The sequence below is a fragment of the Trachurus japonicus genome, chromosome 12, assembly GCF_045865225.1.
Source record: "Trachurus japonicus isolate A0001 chromosome 12, Traja_1.0".
NCBI classification, from domain to species: Eukaryota; Metazoa; Chordata; class Actinopteri; order Carangiformes; family Carangidae; genus Trachurus; species Trachurus japonicus.
The window spans coordinates 9,973,872-9,992,930 of record NC_140918.1 but is presented as its reverse complement, the minus strand read 5'-3'; the positions used below and the strand labels follow the sequence as shown (position 1 = coordinate 9,992,930).

Below are 19,059 nucleotides of genomic sequence, written 5' to 3'. Positions count from 1 at the left end.
GTAATTAATGTATGTGATGGAAACTTGCCTTTCCAAATAAAAAGATAATTTCAAAAAAAAAAAAAAAAAAAGCAAACTCCCTCACCTCTGCAACCTTGTGACGAGAATCCAAAGAAGCCCACGCGACAAACATCACACAGTGTCCCCTCCACCCCCGAGCGACACACACACTGTCCTGTGATTGGGTGGCACGTGGCGGACGATGAGCCGATTGGATTGCACTTGCACCTGAGGGAGGGGAGAGAGAAAACAATATCTCAATAACACATTCAAGTTTTGTTGTGGGCTCAGTTATCATCTGTGTTGCACCGGGGGAGGACACGACGTTGTGTTGTGTACCTTTCGCATCCTAAACCCGGTTGAAGGTTGAAGAAGCCGACTTCACAATAACTGCAGTCGCGCCCGGTCACGTGACTGAGGCATCTGCAATTTCCTGTCTGAGAGTGGCATTCATTTGCATGCCCAGAGGTTCCAGCAGGATTGCAGCTGCAGGCTAGGGAGAACAAATAAAACAGATTCATAATTAAAACAAACACTGTTAATATCTTAGATTTTACCCCCAAGGCTTGGAGGACTTTTTCAATGATTTGAGCGCTTCGGGGGGAGGGAGACGGGGGGAGGAAACGGGAATAAATGGCAGAAAGTGCCAAGGAGACTCATGGATCCCTCTCTCACATTGTTCAGTTAAGTACAACCCTGGGCTCTGAGGTGGAACTGAAGTATTATAAGAAAATCAAAGGATGAACCCATCACTGCCATTACTCTTTGGGTCTCTGTCTGCATTTTGTAACTTTATCTGGGTTTCATTCACTTTAGGCCTTCACCCAACCCTGTGATTCTCGCCTTCCTTTTCTTTCTTTTGTCACTATCTGTCTGACTCACAACCATTTGCTCGCCGCGTTCTCAGCTTTTGCTCTTTCATCACTCCGGAGTGCTACACCTGTCGAATCTGAACTCCTGAATTGATTAGTCAAGTCCATTTCAATGCTACGCTCACCGGGTTCATTTAAAAAAGCTGAACCCAGGGCCGCGCGGTTCTCCGTGGAATTTATCCTGAATATTCTTTGGACTATCACTTGACTCCGCTGGTTATTTATAACAACGGATCAATCTGAATCCTGAGAGGATTTCAGATGGCGTGTCATCGTGTTGAGTGCGCGTTTAAGGATCCTTAAAAACACCCTTTGTTTACTTAAAACATATAAAATACTCCATTTGTAAATGATGAGTTCTCTATAATAAAGTTAAATGACCATGTTTAAATGCTCCTTCTTCCTCACTGAGTCCAAAATATGCAAATATGGAATTATTGTCAATCTAAAAACTTTAATTACTGGGCAAAAGCTATCTCCCTCTTCACTTTAAAGTGCATTCACAGTGTTTATTCACTGGAGGTTTCAAGTTTAGACACCACATTTATGCAGGTTTAGTTTTTGGACCCTAATTGGACAGTCATTAAAGTAAATCCTGCTTATATGGCCACATCTTCTGCACAGAAACACTAAAAATTCTTCTTCTTTTCTAGCTTCAAATTTTGCACAAAAATGGCATCGTCCTGCACAAGTAAAAGTGCAACATTGTTTTAAAGCAACAAAATATCTTCTTCTGTACATAATATTGAATAAAGTGACAGATATAAATGATATAAAATGACAAAAGTACAATTTATTCCATAAATAATACAAGAAAAATGCTGTATTTTTACATTTATTGATGAATTTCTACTACTTTCTATTTGTTTCTTTATTTCTACACACTTGCTGTACTTCTGTATCTGTTTATGCGTCTCAGTTACTCACCCTTGCACTTTTGGGCAGCTGTCTGGTTCAGGGCGTCGCCGTAGTAACCCTGCTGGCAGCGCTCGCAGTGGAAGCCCTCCGTGTGTCCGAGGCACTTTCGACATCGGCCGGTGACATGGTCGCACACTCCCAGCGCGTTGAAGTCCACGTTGCCGTTGCAGTCGCATCTCGCGCACGGTCGAACTGCCCCGGATTGTCCCAGCGGGTCACCATAGTAACCGTCCTCGCACATCTGACAGCGCGTCCCTACACAAGGGGAGGGCGAAAGGTGAAAGAGATGAGCAGGAATTAGATGGATGACTGAGCCGGGGACTCTGTCGGAGGTCAGTCCCATCTCGCCCCAGTGTCTGTTATCACTACATTAAAAACTCATGCTGGAAGCGTCTGGATGTTCAGGGCTGCATTGCACAATGACAGTCCACTGCAAACGAAAGCTGCATTAAAGCGCCACGAGTCGCTTCAGCATCTCGAGATTCAAAGCTTATTATTGACTGGAGGTATGTGCCAGAAAAAAAAAATAAATAAAAAAAATGATTGTAACTGTCAGTGGTTCGTCTCACCTTGCTGTCCGACCGGGCAGTTGGTGCAGACTACCTGTCCTGTCTGTGCGATTTGGGCACAGCTGGTACGGTCCGGGCAAGGGCAAGCCTGACAATCACCGGGCGTGCCAATCAAGGGGTTGCCATAGTAACCGTCCAGGCAGCGCTCGCAGGTCATCCCAGTGGTGAAGTCTGAGCACTCACACGCACCTGAAACACACACACACACAGACACAGAGAGAGAAGAGAGAGAGGAGAGTGCAACAATTACACACTGCTGCTGTTACACACACACACCTGTTTATATATGTCAGGTCTTTTTTTTTTTTTTTTTTCTGGGTGTTTTTCACACTTTGGTTCTGATACAAATAAACAACAGAAGGTGGTGTTCGCCTCGTCTCCAGCAGAGTGCGCTGTGTCTCTGACCATGGCTGCAGCTCCTCCATACAATACAAACCCACTCCACTCCACAGCCCAACCCTGCAGGAGAAACATTCCCCACAGCCCACCATGGAGAGCAGAAGACAACTAAATTCACCCCAACTATAATTGCTTTGGGAAACATCGGAGCCATACGCAGTCCGAAAGACCTTCAAGAAGTAAAGCTATTCCCTCACCAATGGGAGAGATTACCAATTCTGTGATGTCCTCAAAAAGAAACCCGTTGTTTTTGAACGCCTCGGAAAAAAAACAAAAAACAAACTCGCAGGATTCGTTCACGTGCAACATGTGTTGATACACACGTACAGGAACCGAATCCCACATGAATCCTGCTCAAGTTTATATTGAGCAGATTTTCCCAGTCCTCTTGTGTGCAATATTTCAAATCCAGTACGCTACGGGCAAGAGTTGAATAATACAACATGATAATCAGAGAAAATACCACACAACAGCGAGGAAACTGACATTGTGTATGAGTGGATAGTGAAACTGTAAAAACAACAACAACAACAAAAAGATCTAGATTGAAACCGCCAGCGTCTCCCTGCTGCAAGTTCAGTGACCAGCTGTGGCTCCAACGTCATGAGCCGAGATGATAGGACACACAAACACACACAGACACACACAACCTCCTCTGGTGCAGGCTCAATTTGTGCAACAGCACCCTCTGAAATGAAACAGTCAGAATGTGACATAATATAATGTGGCATTCTAATTTAATAACTGACTGACTAAAGCTTTAAGAGCAGCACAAAGTAATAAGTCTTAACGTTCTTGGAAAATCACAAAGAGAGAGAGAAAAAAAACCGACCCAACTAAATTCATGGTAAGATCACAACGAGCAGATATTCATTAAATTTTTAATCACCGTTTATGCATTTTAATCCGTAACAAAATAATTGCTGCTGTTGTTTTGTGGTGTGCAACTGCAAGAAGATATTTAGCATTCCTTTGCACCGCATGATGTTTTTTGCTCTTGGTATTCACCGAGCGCATCCGTGTCAGGCGGCTTACACTAATTTGAATCATTTCTTGTTTTTTGTTTTTTTTTAATTTAAATAAATCTCAAAACTTTCTTAAATGACTTCAGCATCTGTTGCCAACAATAACTTTGCAGATTTCTTCTAGAAAACACAAATAAGATCTCGATACATATAGCGAATAATCTGCCAGGATTCAGCTTGTACAGTCCTCATTAAAATTTCCCATCACTCCCTCCTAGCCTACGGTGTGATTCAGAGAGGAGCTCTTCTTCCCCATGTGCATTTTAAAACCAACTCACACCACTGAATGCTGGAGTAAAGAAAACACTTGCCTGTTGTTATGAGGTCACTGACAACCACCGACTCCCATCACAAAGGCTAAGTTCACACAGCAGGCCACGAGAAGCCTGAATCAGATTCTCCTCCTGCCTGTGTGACCCAGATCCCATTATTAATGACGGTGTGGACAGAAGAAATCGCATGGATTCAGATCTTCTTCTCAAAATCTCCACAAAAAGCCATAATTACACTATAAGTTCATCTTCTTCCATGTTCACCTGCTCCGACAGCACGATAACCTAAAGATCAAACCATCGACGCTCACATCTGTGGCCTCCATGTTTGTTATTCCCGACTTCTTCTCCTCGATTAACTTCCGTAAACACCGTGCTGCTGCACGTGATGTCTTGTTGCACATGTAGGTCACATTAGGGTGTTGACCTGTTCACATTATAGTCGAGTCTGATATTGGCCTAAATTTAAAAGATAATGTGAATGGCTACATAAGAAAATCAAATCTAGAAAGAAATACCAATTAAAGGAATAGTTCACCAAAAAATGAAATTCAGTCATTAATGACTCACCCTCATGCTCATGCTCCAGAGTAGTTTTTTATTCCTCAAAGTGCATCTGGAGACCCGGGAGGCCGGTTCGTAGTCCAAAAAAAATAGGGCCCGACACAAAAACATCCACAAAACTACACAAAAACCATTTAATATTCCCCCTTACTGCTACTCCACTGCAATCCAAGTGTCCTGAAGGGATATAGTCCAGAGTTTACTCGAAACGACGTAATTTAGGACATTTTTACAGCCTAAACAGTCCTGTATTGAATTTGCCTGGTGCACGCAATGCACGCGGACGTGTCTGGACTATATCCCTTCAAGACACTTGGATTGCCGCGGCCGAGCGGTGTGGAGGAATATTACAAGGTTTTTGCGTAGTTTTATGGACCTGTTTGTGTCTGGCACGATACACACATGCATCACGTGAACGCGGGAGTGCGTCCCAGGCAATTCCAATACAGGACTGTTTAGGCTGTAAAAATGTCCTAAATGACGTCGTTTCGAGAAAACTCTGGACTATATCCCCTCAGGACAATTGGATTGCAGTGGACGAGCAGTGTGGAGGAATATTAAATGGTTTTTGTGTAGTTTTATGGATGTTTTTGTGTCGGGCCCTATTAATCTCATATAAAGTTTTCGTTGGACTACGAACCCCCCTCCCGGGTCTAAAGATGCACTTGAGGAATAAAAAACGAATCCGGAGTAATAATCAGCATGAGGGTGAAAAAAAAGAAATCGTTTTTTGGTGAACTATTCCTTTAAGGCTTTAAGCGTGAACATCTAAATGAAGCTGCGTTAACTCCGGCACTGCAAGTCAAGTGTATGAGATAGAATAATATAACCACAGTTAAGATAAATTGATCACACAGCCATTAGTAGGAACAATTATCCAATTGCCTGATGAAGTATAGACTTCTGCATAAAAATCATTAGTTCTTCGTCGAGCTGAGGTGAATAATACATGACTATCGAGCACTGTATGAGTATTTGGTAATAATGATTGTTCCTCGCATAAAGAAGTGAATCTTTCTCGAATTTCACAAGGCATTACAATGACACTGATGGTGTGCAGTGTCAATCCCCAATGAGCCATAGTAAATTTAATGGCAGCAGAAATGTGCTGACTTTACTGAGTGTGAAGATGACTGAGCGTGATATGAGGCAGTGGAGCCACCGAGGGCCTCCTTGACACTATTATCATTCCAATCGGCTCCTCCGAAAAGCTAACGGCATGCATCACAAAATCCCGCCGCCGAATGGCAGGAGCGCCGGTCGCCGGGGCGCGCTGGTGTTCCTCGTCGTCACGCTAATCATCATTACTTCATAACACCCAGCGCGGAATCATTTTATCAATGAATCAATGACCGTTCATTGCGCCGCCTTAATGAATTGGGATTTCTTTTGACGCTCCCACTGGAGTTGCACACTTTGACAGATCCACACAATCCAACTATCCTGCAACACCCCCCCCCCCCCCTCCCTCCCTCCCTCCCTTTTTCCAGCCACTACACACTCCAGCTCGCCGCTCTGTGCTTGAACCTGCTTGTCTGTTCTGCGATGGCGAAGCAAAGTATTTTCTGTATGGGAAACACAAGCAGTCTGAGTCTATCATACACACATCACTCTCCAAAGAGCTCCTATTTACCGCTGCTCATTCTACCTGTACCTCATCCCTCCACTGTGCTCCTCATTGTACTCTCTCCACAGAAATACACACACATTCAGGCCTAATGCACTTCATTAAGGTAGCCACTTGTGGAGGACAGGAATACATTGGAATACATCAGTCCGTGAGAGCTGCAGAGGCACGGACAGGCACTACAGAGAGAATGAAAAGACAGGTGCTTTAGCGGTCCACCTTTTCTCACATTCTTATTCAGCGTGCTAATACTGCATCATTCAGTGTTCCTCTCCAGCAACTGTGAAGAGCGCCTCTTTCCCAAGATAGTGGATATGACTGTTTTCAGAAGCCTGTAATAGCTTTAACGCCAGATGCGCGTAAAAAAAATGGGGAAAGGAAAAAAATCCACGGAGAAATTGATTTTTAAATAAGTATGTTTTTGTTTAGAGGGAGATCAGAGCGTGCCTCTCTCCTGTTATTACATTCTTGCCCTCAAACCCTCCAGATTTATTTACTGACCAAATTGAGTTTCTAAAGATCACCACATGTCACTCAGCAACCGTCTTGGGAGGTCTCTCTGGAGGAGGAGGGGGTGGGGTGCGGGGGGCAACATGTGGGGTCTTTGATGACGTGCAAACCCCAGAGATACTGTAGACGTAAATAATGAAAGTCACACGAGTTCAAAAGCAACATGTGGCTGCATAAATGATGTGACTGTATGTGCCACTTTTGCACTTTGCACACAACAAGAACAAACGCCTTTAAAAGCGGTGCATTAAAAAAAAGAAAAAGAAAAGAAAACTGTGACAAAATAAGTCTAGACTACTCTTGAGCCTCTCTGCGTAATAAAAGCAAAATTACAACAAGGATGTGATGTCAAAAAACATGAGCTTTTCAAGACCTCCTTATTTTCCAAGAGGGTTGTCTCTTTAGCCCACTGGAACATTAAAAGGCTCGAGGCTAAGGAACTCTATTTACTAATGCATGTGAACACCCTGTTTTAATGAAGGAGAGAAGCAAACAGGACAGAAAGAAAGAGAGGCAGAAAGAGAGAGAGAGACACACACACACACACATACATACACAGAGAGAGAAAATTGTGTCTGCAGCTTCGGGGGCCTTCAGGGTAGAAGTTGGGGTAAATCTGCTGCAGGACTGTTTGATGGTGATGTTACTCTCTAATTTAACACAGATAGGCTGCCAGCGCCGGCTGCCCGCTGCAGATGTGGCGAGTCAGAGGGGTCTGAACGACTGGACTTACTGCAGCAGAGAGAGAGAGGATGGAGGGAGGATGTTGAAAGAAAAAGAGGAGGGGCTGTATATTCTGTCCACCCCCATACATAATGTGCACAATATGGATGACTGGGGAAATATGTTTTGTCATAGTCTGACTGTGGAAAATAAATGCATCAATTCCTGTTTTGTGTACAGAGGCTGTCAGCCAAATTGTTATGGCCAAGGCCCTCGGGTATCAGGGATGGGAACTCTAGCAGCAGAGGCTGTAGCTCATGTTGTCTTGCCACAGTTCTGGGTCACTGAAATGCTATGGAGCAGCTATATAAACCAGTTATTGTGTATTTTACTCTGATCAAATGTCAACGCACTCATCAGATTGATGCAGGAAGCCTCTGAGTTGATTGATTGTGTTTGAATACTTTTACACTTTTATTCAGTTCATTTAACAACCAGGGGCCTCATTTATCAAAGAGCGTGTAAAAGTCCTCTTAAATTTTCAGTACGACGGAAAGGCAAAATGTGCGTACGACCAAAAAATATACACTCTTTTCAGATCTATCAAACTCCGCGTACACACGGCTGCACGGTATTTCCCTTGATAGATCACACGGACCTGAGAAAAGCGTGGATGAGAACACGCCTCATACCCAGCCCCCTAAACGGCCCCATACAACCATATGTGGTCAATGCAAATCAGTTACGTGCATATTAAGTAGCCATGTGCACTCTGGAAACGTGTGGAATGACGTCAGTGGAAGACGGTGAAGACAACAGACGGACGGAGAGCGGAGACAGAAGCGGAATTTCTCTGAAAGCGAGATACACGGTAACACGGCAATATCAGTCAGAAACATCATCTTGCATTGAAAGGCTACAATAAATACAAAAAACTCCCAAATCTAAATGAAACAGAACAGAAAGAAGAAGAATCATATTTATTCTGCCCCTTATTTTAGATTATGTCATAATAATTTAAAGCAGGGTTTCCACTGCCAGTCAGTACTACTTTGCACCCCTTTCCACTAACCCCCCACTGCCGTTCACTGGACGACTTTGATTTTCATTTGTGCATAGCTATATATTAAAAAAAAAAAAAAAAACATTGAAGTCCACCAGTCTGTGACTTTTCCTAAAATGATGTTGGGCAGCACCCATTTTTGTTAAATACAATAAATATTCACACAAAAAATATCGATCATGTTTTCTCATTTGCTTTGATTTGCGCCGACATTATTGTGCTTGCTGCTTGCTTGTGTGTGTCCAGTCTGGCTACTTAACACAGGCACGTCGCAGAAATTATTTTCCAGACTGGACAGACTGGTTGTGGAAGAGGTGTAGCCTACATGCAGGGTGAAAATATCAATATGATATCAAAAGAAAACGAAATTCGTTTTATAAAGCCAGTATTTAGGAGCAAACTAGTGTAAATGCACAGGGGAAAAAATCTGAGTCGCTGTGCTTTTCATGTAAAGTGCCGACGTCAACACGTGTGCGGTGGTGGTGGTGGTGGTGGTGGTGGGGGGGGTCATCATCACCACCACTTGCTACTTCAACACTTCAAACAGTGTCCGCGCTCCTCTCTCCCTCTCACACTGCAGTTCTCTGACTCTGCAGCGGTGTCGCCAATTCCTCCTGTTCTTCAAAAAGCGTGTAAATGCCGGTACGCCATGGTCGGACTGGTCGTAAATTTTTGCACTTACTCCCGACAAGTTTTGGTTTGATAGATCCCAAATTAGGCGGAGAAAAGTGCGTACGCACAAAATGGGGGAAAGAGCGTGTAAAAAAGCGTGTATCCACAATGATAAATGAGGCCCCAGGGTGAGACTTTTCCCCGGGAAATGAAATTGCACTTGTGACAGGTGTCATGGCACTGACTCGAGTCGGCAGAGATGAAAATACTTCTTACTTTCGGGTCCTTTTTAGTCAAGCTGCTGGATCTGTGGTGACAGAGGTCACGGTGGTCAGAGGAGTCCTCCTCACAGTGGAGATGACCTCACTTTTTTATCTCCTCTTAGCAGCAGGTCACATTTGTCACATTCCCTGTAAAATATCTCAACATCTCGGACGTGGATTGGCCTCAAATTTTGTGCAGACTTTCACGGTTCCCAGGTGATTGAGATAAGCCACTCAACACTGAGTGGCAAAAGTGGCACTATGGGGCTGTCCTTTGTGTTTTTGAGTGAAATATTTTGATAAACGTTGAATAATTTGCTATGAAATTTAGTGCAGACATTTATGTTCCCCCTCAGGAGAAACTGTGGTAACTCACTTTTCATTTAGCTCCATCACTGGGTGACAGTTTAACTCAGATTATAATGATAAATGCCTGTAATAGCCTACTACGAGTTTCCACACGAGTTTACCCGAGTAAGGAAAACGAATTTGATTGGGCGTTATCAAGTGGGCGGGATATTCATTGTTTGGGGACGGGACCGGGTTGGACACAGTGTTTCGAAGGAATTTGATTGGATGTTGTCCAGCTCGGTGTGGGTGTGTACGCGCATGAGTATAGCTTACTGTTAGCTCGTAGGCTATAGCTTGCTAACTTAGCTAGCTAGGCTAAGTGATGGACCGTAGGGATCTGCTACTACTCGCTATCAAAGCTTCCTGGTTTTTCTCAGACGTTTGCTTGATGGATGACGGATCCTGATATCATTGGCTGATGAATCGTGAACACCGGGGCGCATAAATCCCGCGCCTGCATTATCCAATGCAAAAAACTACCCCACTTTCACCCTGGATTTACTTGAAAATAGTTTGGGCTACAACGTCTGATAGATGAGTGATTACACTAATTTTAAGACACATAGTGGGATCAAATTCAATTTTCTTTTCTGAACACCTTTAACTAACAATGTAAACATTGTAAAATATATGCTACACATCAACATGTTTTTTGTATATTAGCATGCTCATATTAGCATTTAGCTCTGAAGGCCACTGTTCCTAAGTGCAGCTTCACAGAGCTGCTAGCCTCGCCATAGACTCCTTTAAATCACTGATACAGATTTAATACTAATACTTTAATTCTACTGTAAGTGGGTCAAAAGAGTCTAAATGCAGCCTATTCATGATGATACAATACTTATTGTAGAGAGACTCTCTGTCTCTGTCTCAGTGCCTCTCCCCATTATCTTCAACCATAAGCACTGCTACATAATGCAATAGGCTATAATTAGCATACACAATAGTAAGCTAATTTAGCACAAAACTGTAATTTAATATTTTTTGATTTTGAAAAGCCGCACGCAATCAAAGGCAACACTGGTGCTTTTCTGTTCCAGCGAACCAAACCGAGGGAATCATTTGATTAATTTTCTCCTCTCCTTATCAATGACACATTATTAATGAGCAACCACACATTAATTAGGTTAAAAACGCTTTAACTGCACATCCTTTTTTTCCCCAATATATCTGCTGCTCAAAAGCCCATCATGCCGCCTTATGATGCGATGCGCTTTAAAGTGTTAAAGATTTCGAAGCAGCGGATCGATGTGGATCTAAGTGATCTGTGTGTGCTGGATCCACATTAACAGACAGACTGCACTGGGACCATCCAATTCAATATATAGACGTCCAGTCAAACCACATGTTTTCACCACTCACTTTAGATCTAGCTATATAACCTTGCGGCGATGAAGGAGGCCATCCATAAAGGAGTTAGCTGCATTCTGCTGACTCCAAGTACCTGAATGCTGCATGTGCATCTGCTCTGCAAACGACTCCACATATAAATAAGGTCTTTCTGTTCTCTTTCGTAACAGCATATGCTTGTTTCTCACTTTGACATTTGTGCGGGGCCAAATTTTTGAATAATGCACAGTGGTTTTTGCATAGCTAAATGTCACGCCCACTGCAGTCTGTTGGTGGAGGTCAAGAAAACGGAGGCTTTTGTTGGTCTTGGTCCGTGAAGGGGAAAACGGACCACCAGGGGCTCCTGCAGCAAAAATACACTGAAGTCAGCCTAATAAAGGCCAGGCCATCACCCAGAGTACCTGTCTCTTTGCATCAATTAGGGTACAGATGAAGAAATGACCAAACATGCTGCTCATTACAATACTCGTTAGAATGCCAGGGTAAAATGGAGGAGACTGTGAGTCAGTGTTTACCAACAAAAGGAGCGCTTCAGAATGAGACGGAGGAAGCCAGGGCGTGCTTTTCCCAAATGCCTGCTTAAATGCCATCTTCAGCTCTCTAAGGTCATTAGTTAGAAAAATCTATGGGAGAAAGTTGAGGCAGACAAAGTGATGGGGAGTGAAGCTGGCTCTAGCGCTGGCTTATTCAACCCCCTAATCTCTCTGGTGGGTTGTATTTGTTGCAGGCTAAGCCCTGAGATGTCTGGCCCGTATCAGCGCGATGGGATATGAGGAGCGACAGTGAGGGGAAGAGGGAAGTGAGAAGGAGCAAAAAGACAGATGTAGTCAGTTAGAATGAATCTTACCATGTAATTTCTCCTGCTGATCCCATTCAGTATGCTTTACTTATCTCCTCACAACCAGTGCATTTATTTTACACGAAAATAAACACACAAAGATAGACAATGTGCACACACTGTCTGCTTCTAGCCACACTGTCAGAGATGGCTGATTTGAAAAGGTTTCAACCTTTTCCCTGGGTGAAATTAGTTTAGACAAGAATAATTTAGCATAACAAACTTGGTGGATTGCCAAAGAGAATGAGAATGAGGAAGTTGCTCCTCGCCTACAGTAAGAGCAGCAAGAAAGATAAGAAACCTATAGAAAAAACTAATCACGTAGTGGCGATATTAAATGTTAAAAGTAGAAATCTTCAATTTAAGAAACAGATTTAAAAGATATTTTACATTTAAAGACGTTGCATCTGAGCTGGACTGTACTTTCTCAATGTTAATCTCTTAAAGTCTCCAGCCATTGACAGATTGATACTCAGATCAAACACTTTTCATCAAACACCCACGTCGTTTAGACTCCATATACCCCCAGTTTGAAACAACATTATCGCTTGAATGAATTTTCTCTGATAAAAAGCACATTGCACAACTACTTTCCCAGGTTGCACAGAGCTTCCTCACGACCAGTGATGTGACTTTGAGGAGCGTCGCGTTACATCCATTTCCCCGAGTCTCATATCAGTCGGAACAGACGACGACCTCTCCCAGATGGCATAGTTTCTCTGAAGACAGATGACGTCTAATGTGCGGCGCACCACCGCGGACTAACACAGGTCTATTAGGACGCCGGGGCCGACAGAAGCAGCTCGGAAGCTCCGTGGTATCCAGCAGAGAGTGCACTATCGAGAGCATCATGTGTTTCATTTGTTTAGGTGATTAATGAGCGCTCGCCTACAGTGTGGGCTGCGGAGAAAATTGAGTGTCTCCGTTTTATCTATACATTACAATCATCTCTCTTCTTCCTCACCACCCTCCCTTGAGCTTATAAATTATGGCCTCTGCTTGTTTTTATGGATGGTGTGCATGCAATTAACAGAGTGCACAGTGCACACCCAGTGTTGTGATACACTGAAATCAAAGTTATGTCCACACAGCTGTGGAAGACACTTTTTTCTTCTTTTTTTTTTGGCATACAAAGGACATATGTTTGACTTCATCAGCCCTGCAGCGCCAGCACTCGGCAGAAAAATCGCAATTTGCTTGTTCCACCACAAATATTAACATTTCCAATCTGTTGTGTTGCGCTACAGCAAATAGAAGCGGCGCGACTGAGAGAGTGTTAATAAATCATGATTATGAAGCACCATTGGCTGCAGCTTCCCTCGACAGCCAGTGAATAAACTCCATCCCAATTCTGTCTGTGGGCACACCCTGCACGATGATACAAATCGTTAGGTAATTATACAGCAATTAAGATTCTGATAGGAGAAACAGCAGGTTGGTCCGCCCTCCTGGTGACAAATGATGAACAGGGTGTCGCTAATCGACTTACTTTGATAGTTCCCCTTGACCTGAACTTATGGATTTATGGAGAGCTTCTGCTGTGTGTTTGCTTCGCCCCTTTTCTTTCTTTCTTTTTTTTATTAAAGTGAAGCCAGCAGGCCTTCAGAAGATGACATGCCATCCTCCGGTTGAAAAATAAAGGCTAATTTTAACTAGCTTCTCTTCTCTGATAGTCGTTTAATGCTATTCAACCCAGAGTGCCTCGGTGCCAAAGGACACAGTGCACAAGGAATTTCTGATCCGTGACTCAGAGGACACATCGCGTTCCATATTTAACACTCATTCATCATTTGCATTGGCACTAAAAATATATTTTTTTAAACATCCTGAAAAGCGAGCGTGTGTGTGTGTGTGTGTGTGTGTGTGTGTGTGTGTGTGTGTGAATCCCCACTGCCTGTGGGGACTTGTCAGGTGTGAACTCTATTACGATGCTAAATGCTGCAAAGCCCGACCTGCGCAGTGTGAACCAAAGCTGCTTTGATGTTTAACAGTTAAACAAGTTCATTATTGAATGATGGGAGTTTTTTTTTTTTTTTCTGTTGTATTGAGGCCGCCCAGAAGACTTCCGGATCTGACACTTTAAATCTCTGTAGACACATACAGTATGCACTAATCTAGCTATCAAGACTTTTCCTTTCAGGTTTCACTGTTGACACTAAATCCTGTTCTTACACATTAAACATCGCAAGAATCCCCACTGTACGACTCTTGGGTGAGATATCAATACGAAGGAAATCCACCTACGAAAAGTCAGGGAGATAACCAGGGAGCGGAAACTTGAGAGGAGAGCGAGAGCGAGCACAGAAGGGAGTCAAGGTAAGGATGCTAAAAACAAAGTCAAGGTGACTGGGGAGAGCAGGTGCAATCCAAGCTGAGGAAGGAGGAAGCAGAAGATAGCAAGCAAGAGGCTGACTAGGGAGTCTGGGGAACAAGAGGAGGCAGAGAGTGTGTGTGTGTGTGTGTGTGGGTGTGTGTGTGCGTGAGACAGAGAGAGACATCCAGATTGAGAAGAGACATAAGAGACACAGGAAATCTGCAAGCAAATTAGACATCATTAGCCAAGAGGCGGTTAACAAGTCTAATTAGGGGGGAGGCAGGCAGGCAGTGATACCAGACTTGCTTCCGGACCGCAGACACACACACACACAGACACACACACACTCATATAAACACACAGGGAGTCACAAACATAACTCACACTCTCAGCCAAAGCTTCAGGCATCTCCTAACTAGGTCAGATCTCAGAGACTTTAAGTCGGAGAGGGTAGGAGAGGGAGATGGAGAGGAAGAGAGATTGAGGAAAGATAAAAGATGGAGGTTGGTACTCTGAATGGGATCGTTGTCTGCTCGTGGTGAGAGACGGAGACGCCTTGTTTTAAAGGCTGCGAGGGGGAGATAGCCTGCTGAGGACTCACCCTTGCAGACACACAACCTAAATAAACTGCATGGAGGTTTAGATGATTTGTTTGCAGACTTAACAGCTGCCTGTTTTCTCACTTCTGTCATTCACGGGGATGCAAAGCTGATGGGATAACGCAGCTGCCGTTCTCATCTCCCATTAAAAAAAGACGTCAGGTGCGTTAAGAAGTCGCGCTTGTAGTTTAAGCAGTTGTTATGAAGATTAGCTGCGTGAGATGAAGATGCCGCCGTGTTAGCACAGCCATCCAGTTCTCACTTTGAGTGATAGCTTGCCAATGCCCCCGAGGGACAACTGACTTATGTTCCCTTGAAGCAATGATGACTGAATGTCAATTCTAGAAAAGACAGAAGGAAAAAAAATGCTTCAGTCAAACAGCCTGCATCTTTCTGTTCCCTCCTCGCTCTCTCAGAGGCTCGGTGACAGAAAACATTGTCTCAACAACCTCTGATGATCCCTCATCTCATGTTACGCTGGCTCGATGCCTCACAGAGACCGACGGCTTTATTGCCTAACTACCGGCTCAGATCTGTTGCATACTCCATAATGCCACAGTGCTGGTCTAAATAGCTCCGTTAACAAGAAGCAAACCGTGTTGTCAGGGCCGAGAGCCAAGAGCAGCAGCAGTATTGAGCAGTGACTTATGAAATCGCTTTGTGAAAAACTCTCTTTAAGTTTCTAAAGCCGTGTTATGTAGGAATTTAAAGGTTTCTTTACAACTTCACATATTTCATTCAGTTCAAAAAGACTGTTTCACTCCAGCACTTCAGCATTGTACTGAAGCAGCTGCAGGAGGAGGTGGTCAGCCGCTAATCAGACGCTGGGTGGTTTTCGATCACCCGGCTCCTCCCCGGCCGCATGTCGGAGTGTCCTCAAGCAAGATACCCGACATCACACTGCCCCTAATGGCTGCTCCATCACTGATGTATGAATAATGTGAGTGAATGCGGTAAGTACTGTGAAGTGCTTCGAGTGGTCAATGAGACAGGGAAAGAGTTGTATAAGTGCAGCGCATTTACCATTTATTACCGGCATGGAGGTGGGACCGAGCAAGTTGATGCACCTGTAGCTGCTGTCTGCTCACTTATAGTTTCTATTATAGGTCAAATAGGTAAAAATGCTGGATCCTTCACTTCCCATCATGCCACTTTGATGGGCATCTTTTGTTGCTGCATATGTTCAAGTTAGGATGGTGGCGATAGGAACGATTCCTTCCTTTCCTTCCAACACACGCACATATTCATTAACACACACATACTCACATACATATATGCACCTTCCACCAGAATTTATGTACAACACACTAACATCACAACCCTTGTCTTTGTTATTTTGTCGAAGTCGTCTTCTCAATTTCTTGTAATAAGTTGTCTTCTATGTCCCACTATGTTCATGTTTTTCCCCATCTGTCCCGTAATCAAAGCACCTCATAAAAAAAAGGAACAATTCCTTTAAAGGAGACATATTATGCCCCTTTTCCACAAATTAAAATAGTCTTAAAGACATATCTGTGACATGCTTTAGTCAAAATACCTCAATGGTCAAACATCACAGCACTTTTTTCATCCACTCAAAATAGTCCCGTTCAGATCGTCTGGTTTTCGGTGCCTGTCCCTTTAAATGCAAATGAGCCACTGCTTGCCCTAACAGGTAGGGGTGGTATTATGAAAATTAGAAAACTAATGACATCATTGTCAGACAACCGAGGGAACATCTTGAAAAAACCACATGGATTTCAACCTCGGGAGCCTAAAAAATTACAGATTTTTTTTGTCAGTTCTCACATTTTGGGGGCTGGAAGGCAAGACAAACGCAACTTCAAAAAGTGATATTTCCATAATGTGTCCCCTTTAACTTCGCTGGACACCTCAACAACAGAGCTGACTTTGTAAAGGTTACGCATTCTGTGCATTGACCATGAATCCAATACTGTGCACTAATCCTTCAAACAAGAGATTTAATCTGATGCGAGACACCCACGGTTGTTTGGTTTTGACTTTCTGGCATGAACCTCGTCGACTTGACAAAGTTCCTCCAAAGCCAAAGACGCGGCTGAGCAGCAACCCCCCCTCCCCGCCCTCCCCCTCTCCCGATGACTCGTCCGCTGACTTTGGCATGTTGTGAAAAATTGGCGAAGTTCTCCTTTAGATATAAAATTTACTGCAGTTGATTTATGAATTTACTTTTTTTCCCTGGCTTGCTCAGTCTCCTCTCCTTCAGTAAGAGTCACTGAAACAGAAACATTGCTGATTGGTTGTCAGTGAAGTGGCACCAAAGCCATCATGCCCCTTCCTGACACTTCCCAGATTTATTATTTGAGTAAAACAGTTGTGTTTGAGTAAAAAAAAAAATTGAAGTAAACGTCTCATTTATTATTACCTGTCTCTGGGTGGCAGCTGCCGTGGTTGTGGCAGTTGCAGGGGATGCAGGAGGAGAGCGGTCCTCTCTGGGGGAGCTCCCGAGTGAATCCTGGGGCGCAGCGCTCGCAGAACTGGCCCGCGAAGCCCGGGGGACAGGAGCAGAATTCCACCCACGGAGCGGGAGCGTTGGTGGGACCGGAGGAGATTAAAGCGGAGGTCAGGGTTACACCTGCGAGCTGGGAGGTGTCTGGGGAGGAAGAGGAAGAGGGAGAGCGTTTTGTCATAAAATAAATGCTTATTGCGGCCGGGAGTAAACTGATAATTGTTGCTTCAGAGGCCTCTGAAGTGTTTGAGGCACCTGCTTTTCTCTGGAGGGAGTGGGGAAAGTGTGTGTGTGTGTTTGTGTGTGTGTGTGTGTAAGTGGGTTATTAGCATTTGTTGCAGTGCGATCCCCTCCCTCCCTGTCTCATTATAGGTTCTGGCCTGTGTTTACAGTCTGACACACACCCACACCCACATCCATTCACACACGCACACGCACACACAATAGCAGATTCCTCCACCCACATGCCCATAAATGCCACACTTAATGCTCACTTGCACACGCACAAGCACTGGGCCCACACACACACACACACCTACACTCGTCACCGAGGGAATCTTTGATATAGCAAATGAATAAATCACTGCAGCAGAGCAAGACGAGAAGAAAAGGAGACAGGAGACTCGGTGGAGGTATGTCAGACGTGCAGCTCCTGTGAGGTTTCCAGAGCCCACTCTCGTCTCATGAATAGTGATGGGGACAGACCATCCTGAACCACCAAATCCCTCTCACCCTTTACTCTGAACCACAGCCACTGAACACAAAATGACTTTAGTTCCCGCTCTTTGACAGCACAGGATGGACGGATGGACAGATAGATAGTCCATTGCAATTCCTATATTAGACCCCCCCCCCCGATCTATCTTTTAACTCCTTTTAGAAATAAACTGGATTGATTTTTATAGTTTTTTTAAAAGTCTATTTATCTCGTACTTTGTTTATATGTATTATTTTGTATAATGTGTTGTGTGTTTCCATTTTATGTAAGTTTAATATATATATATATATATATATATATATATATATTCATTTCACCTTTTAAGTTGAATTACTTAAATGAATGAACTTTTTCACGATATTCTAATTTTCTGAGTATTACCTGTATACTGTATGTATATATACTGTATATACATATACATATAGATATATACATACTGTATATATATATATACTGTATGTATATATACTGTATATACATACACATATAGATAGATAGATAGATATATATACACATACATATAGATAGATAGATAGATAGATAGATATAGACAGATAGATAGATAGATAGATAGATAGATAGATAGATATAGACAGATAGATATATATACACATACATATAGATAGATAGATAGATAGATAGATAGATAGATAGATAGATATAGACAGATAGATATATATACACATACATATAGATAGATAGATAGATAGATATAGACAGATAGATAGATAGATAGATAGATAGATAGATAGATAGATAGATAGATAGAGATAGATAGATAGATAGATAGATAGATAGATAGATAGATAGATAGATAGATAGATAGATAGATAGATAGATAGATAGATAGATAGATAGATAGATAGATAGATAGATAGATAGATAGATGTAACATGCTGTGCACGTTTTACTATGTAGCTTTGTCAGATAAGAAATAAACCAAGTGTGAATGAGCCGCTGCATAATGAGGGAAATGTGAGTGGAGGAACCAGAGGAGAGGATGGACCTTGACTTCTAACAAGTCATGATCCAGCCATTCCTTCAGCGGTGATGAAACCCAGTTCA

At 43.2% G+C, this 19,059-nt stretch overlaps 1 protein-coding gene across 2 annotated transcripts in view; it reads right to left on the bottom strand.

Annotated features, from left to right (window-relative positions):
• The window catches only part of lamc3 (laminin, gamma 3), a 121,925-nt gene that overhangs the window by 16,596 nt on the left and 86,270 nt on the right, over window positions 1–19,059 (bottom strand). For both annotated transcript variants that reach the window (XM_085793065.1, XM_085793066.1), the window contains 5 exons: window positions 17,193–17,420; window positions 2,360–2,548; window positions 1,800–2,045; window positions 340–493; window positions 86–228 (listed from right to left, as the gene is read on the bottom strand). In XM_085793065.1, the coding sequence (XP_085649191.1) occupies window positions 86–228; window positions 340–493; window positions 1,800–2,045; window positions 2,360–2,548; window positions 17,193–17,420 (960 nt within the window). The remainder of the gene's footprint in view (window positions 1–85; window positions 229–339; window positions 494–1,799; window positions 2,046–2,359; window positions 2,549–17,192; window positions 17,421–19,059) is intronic.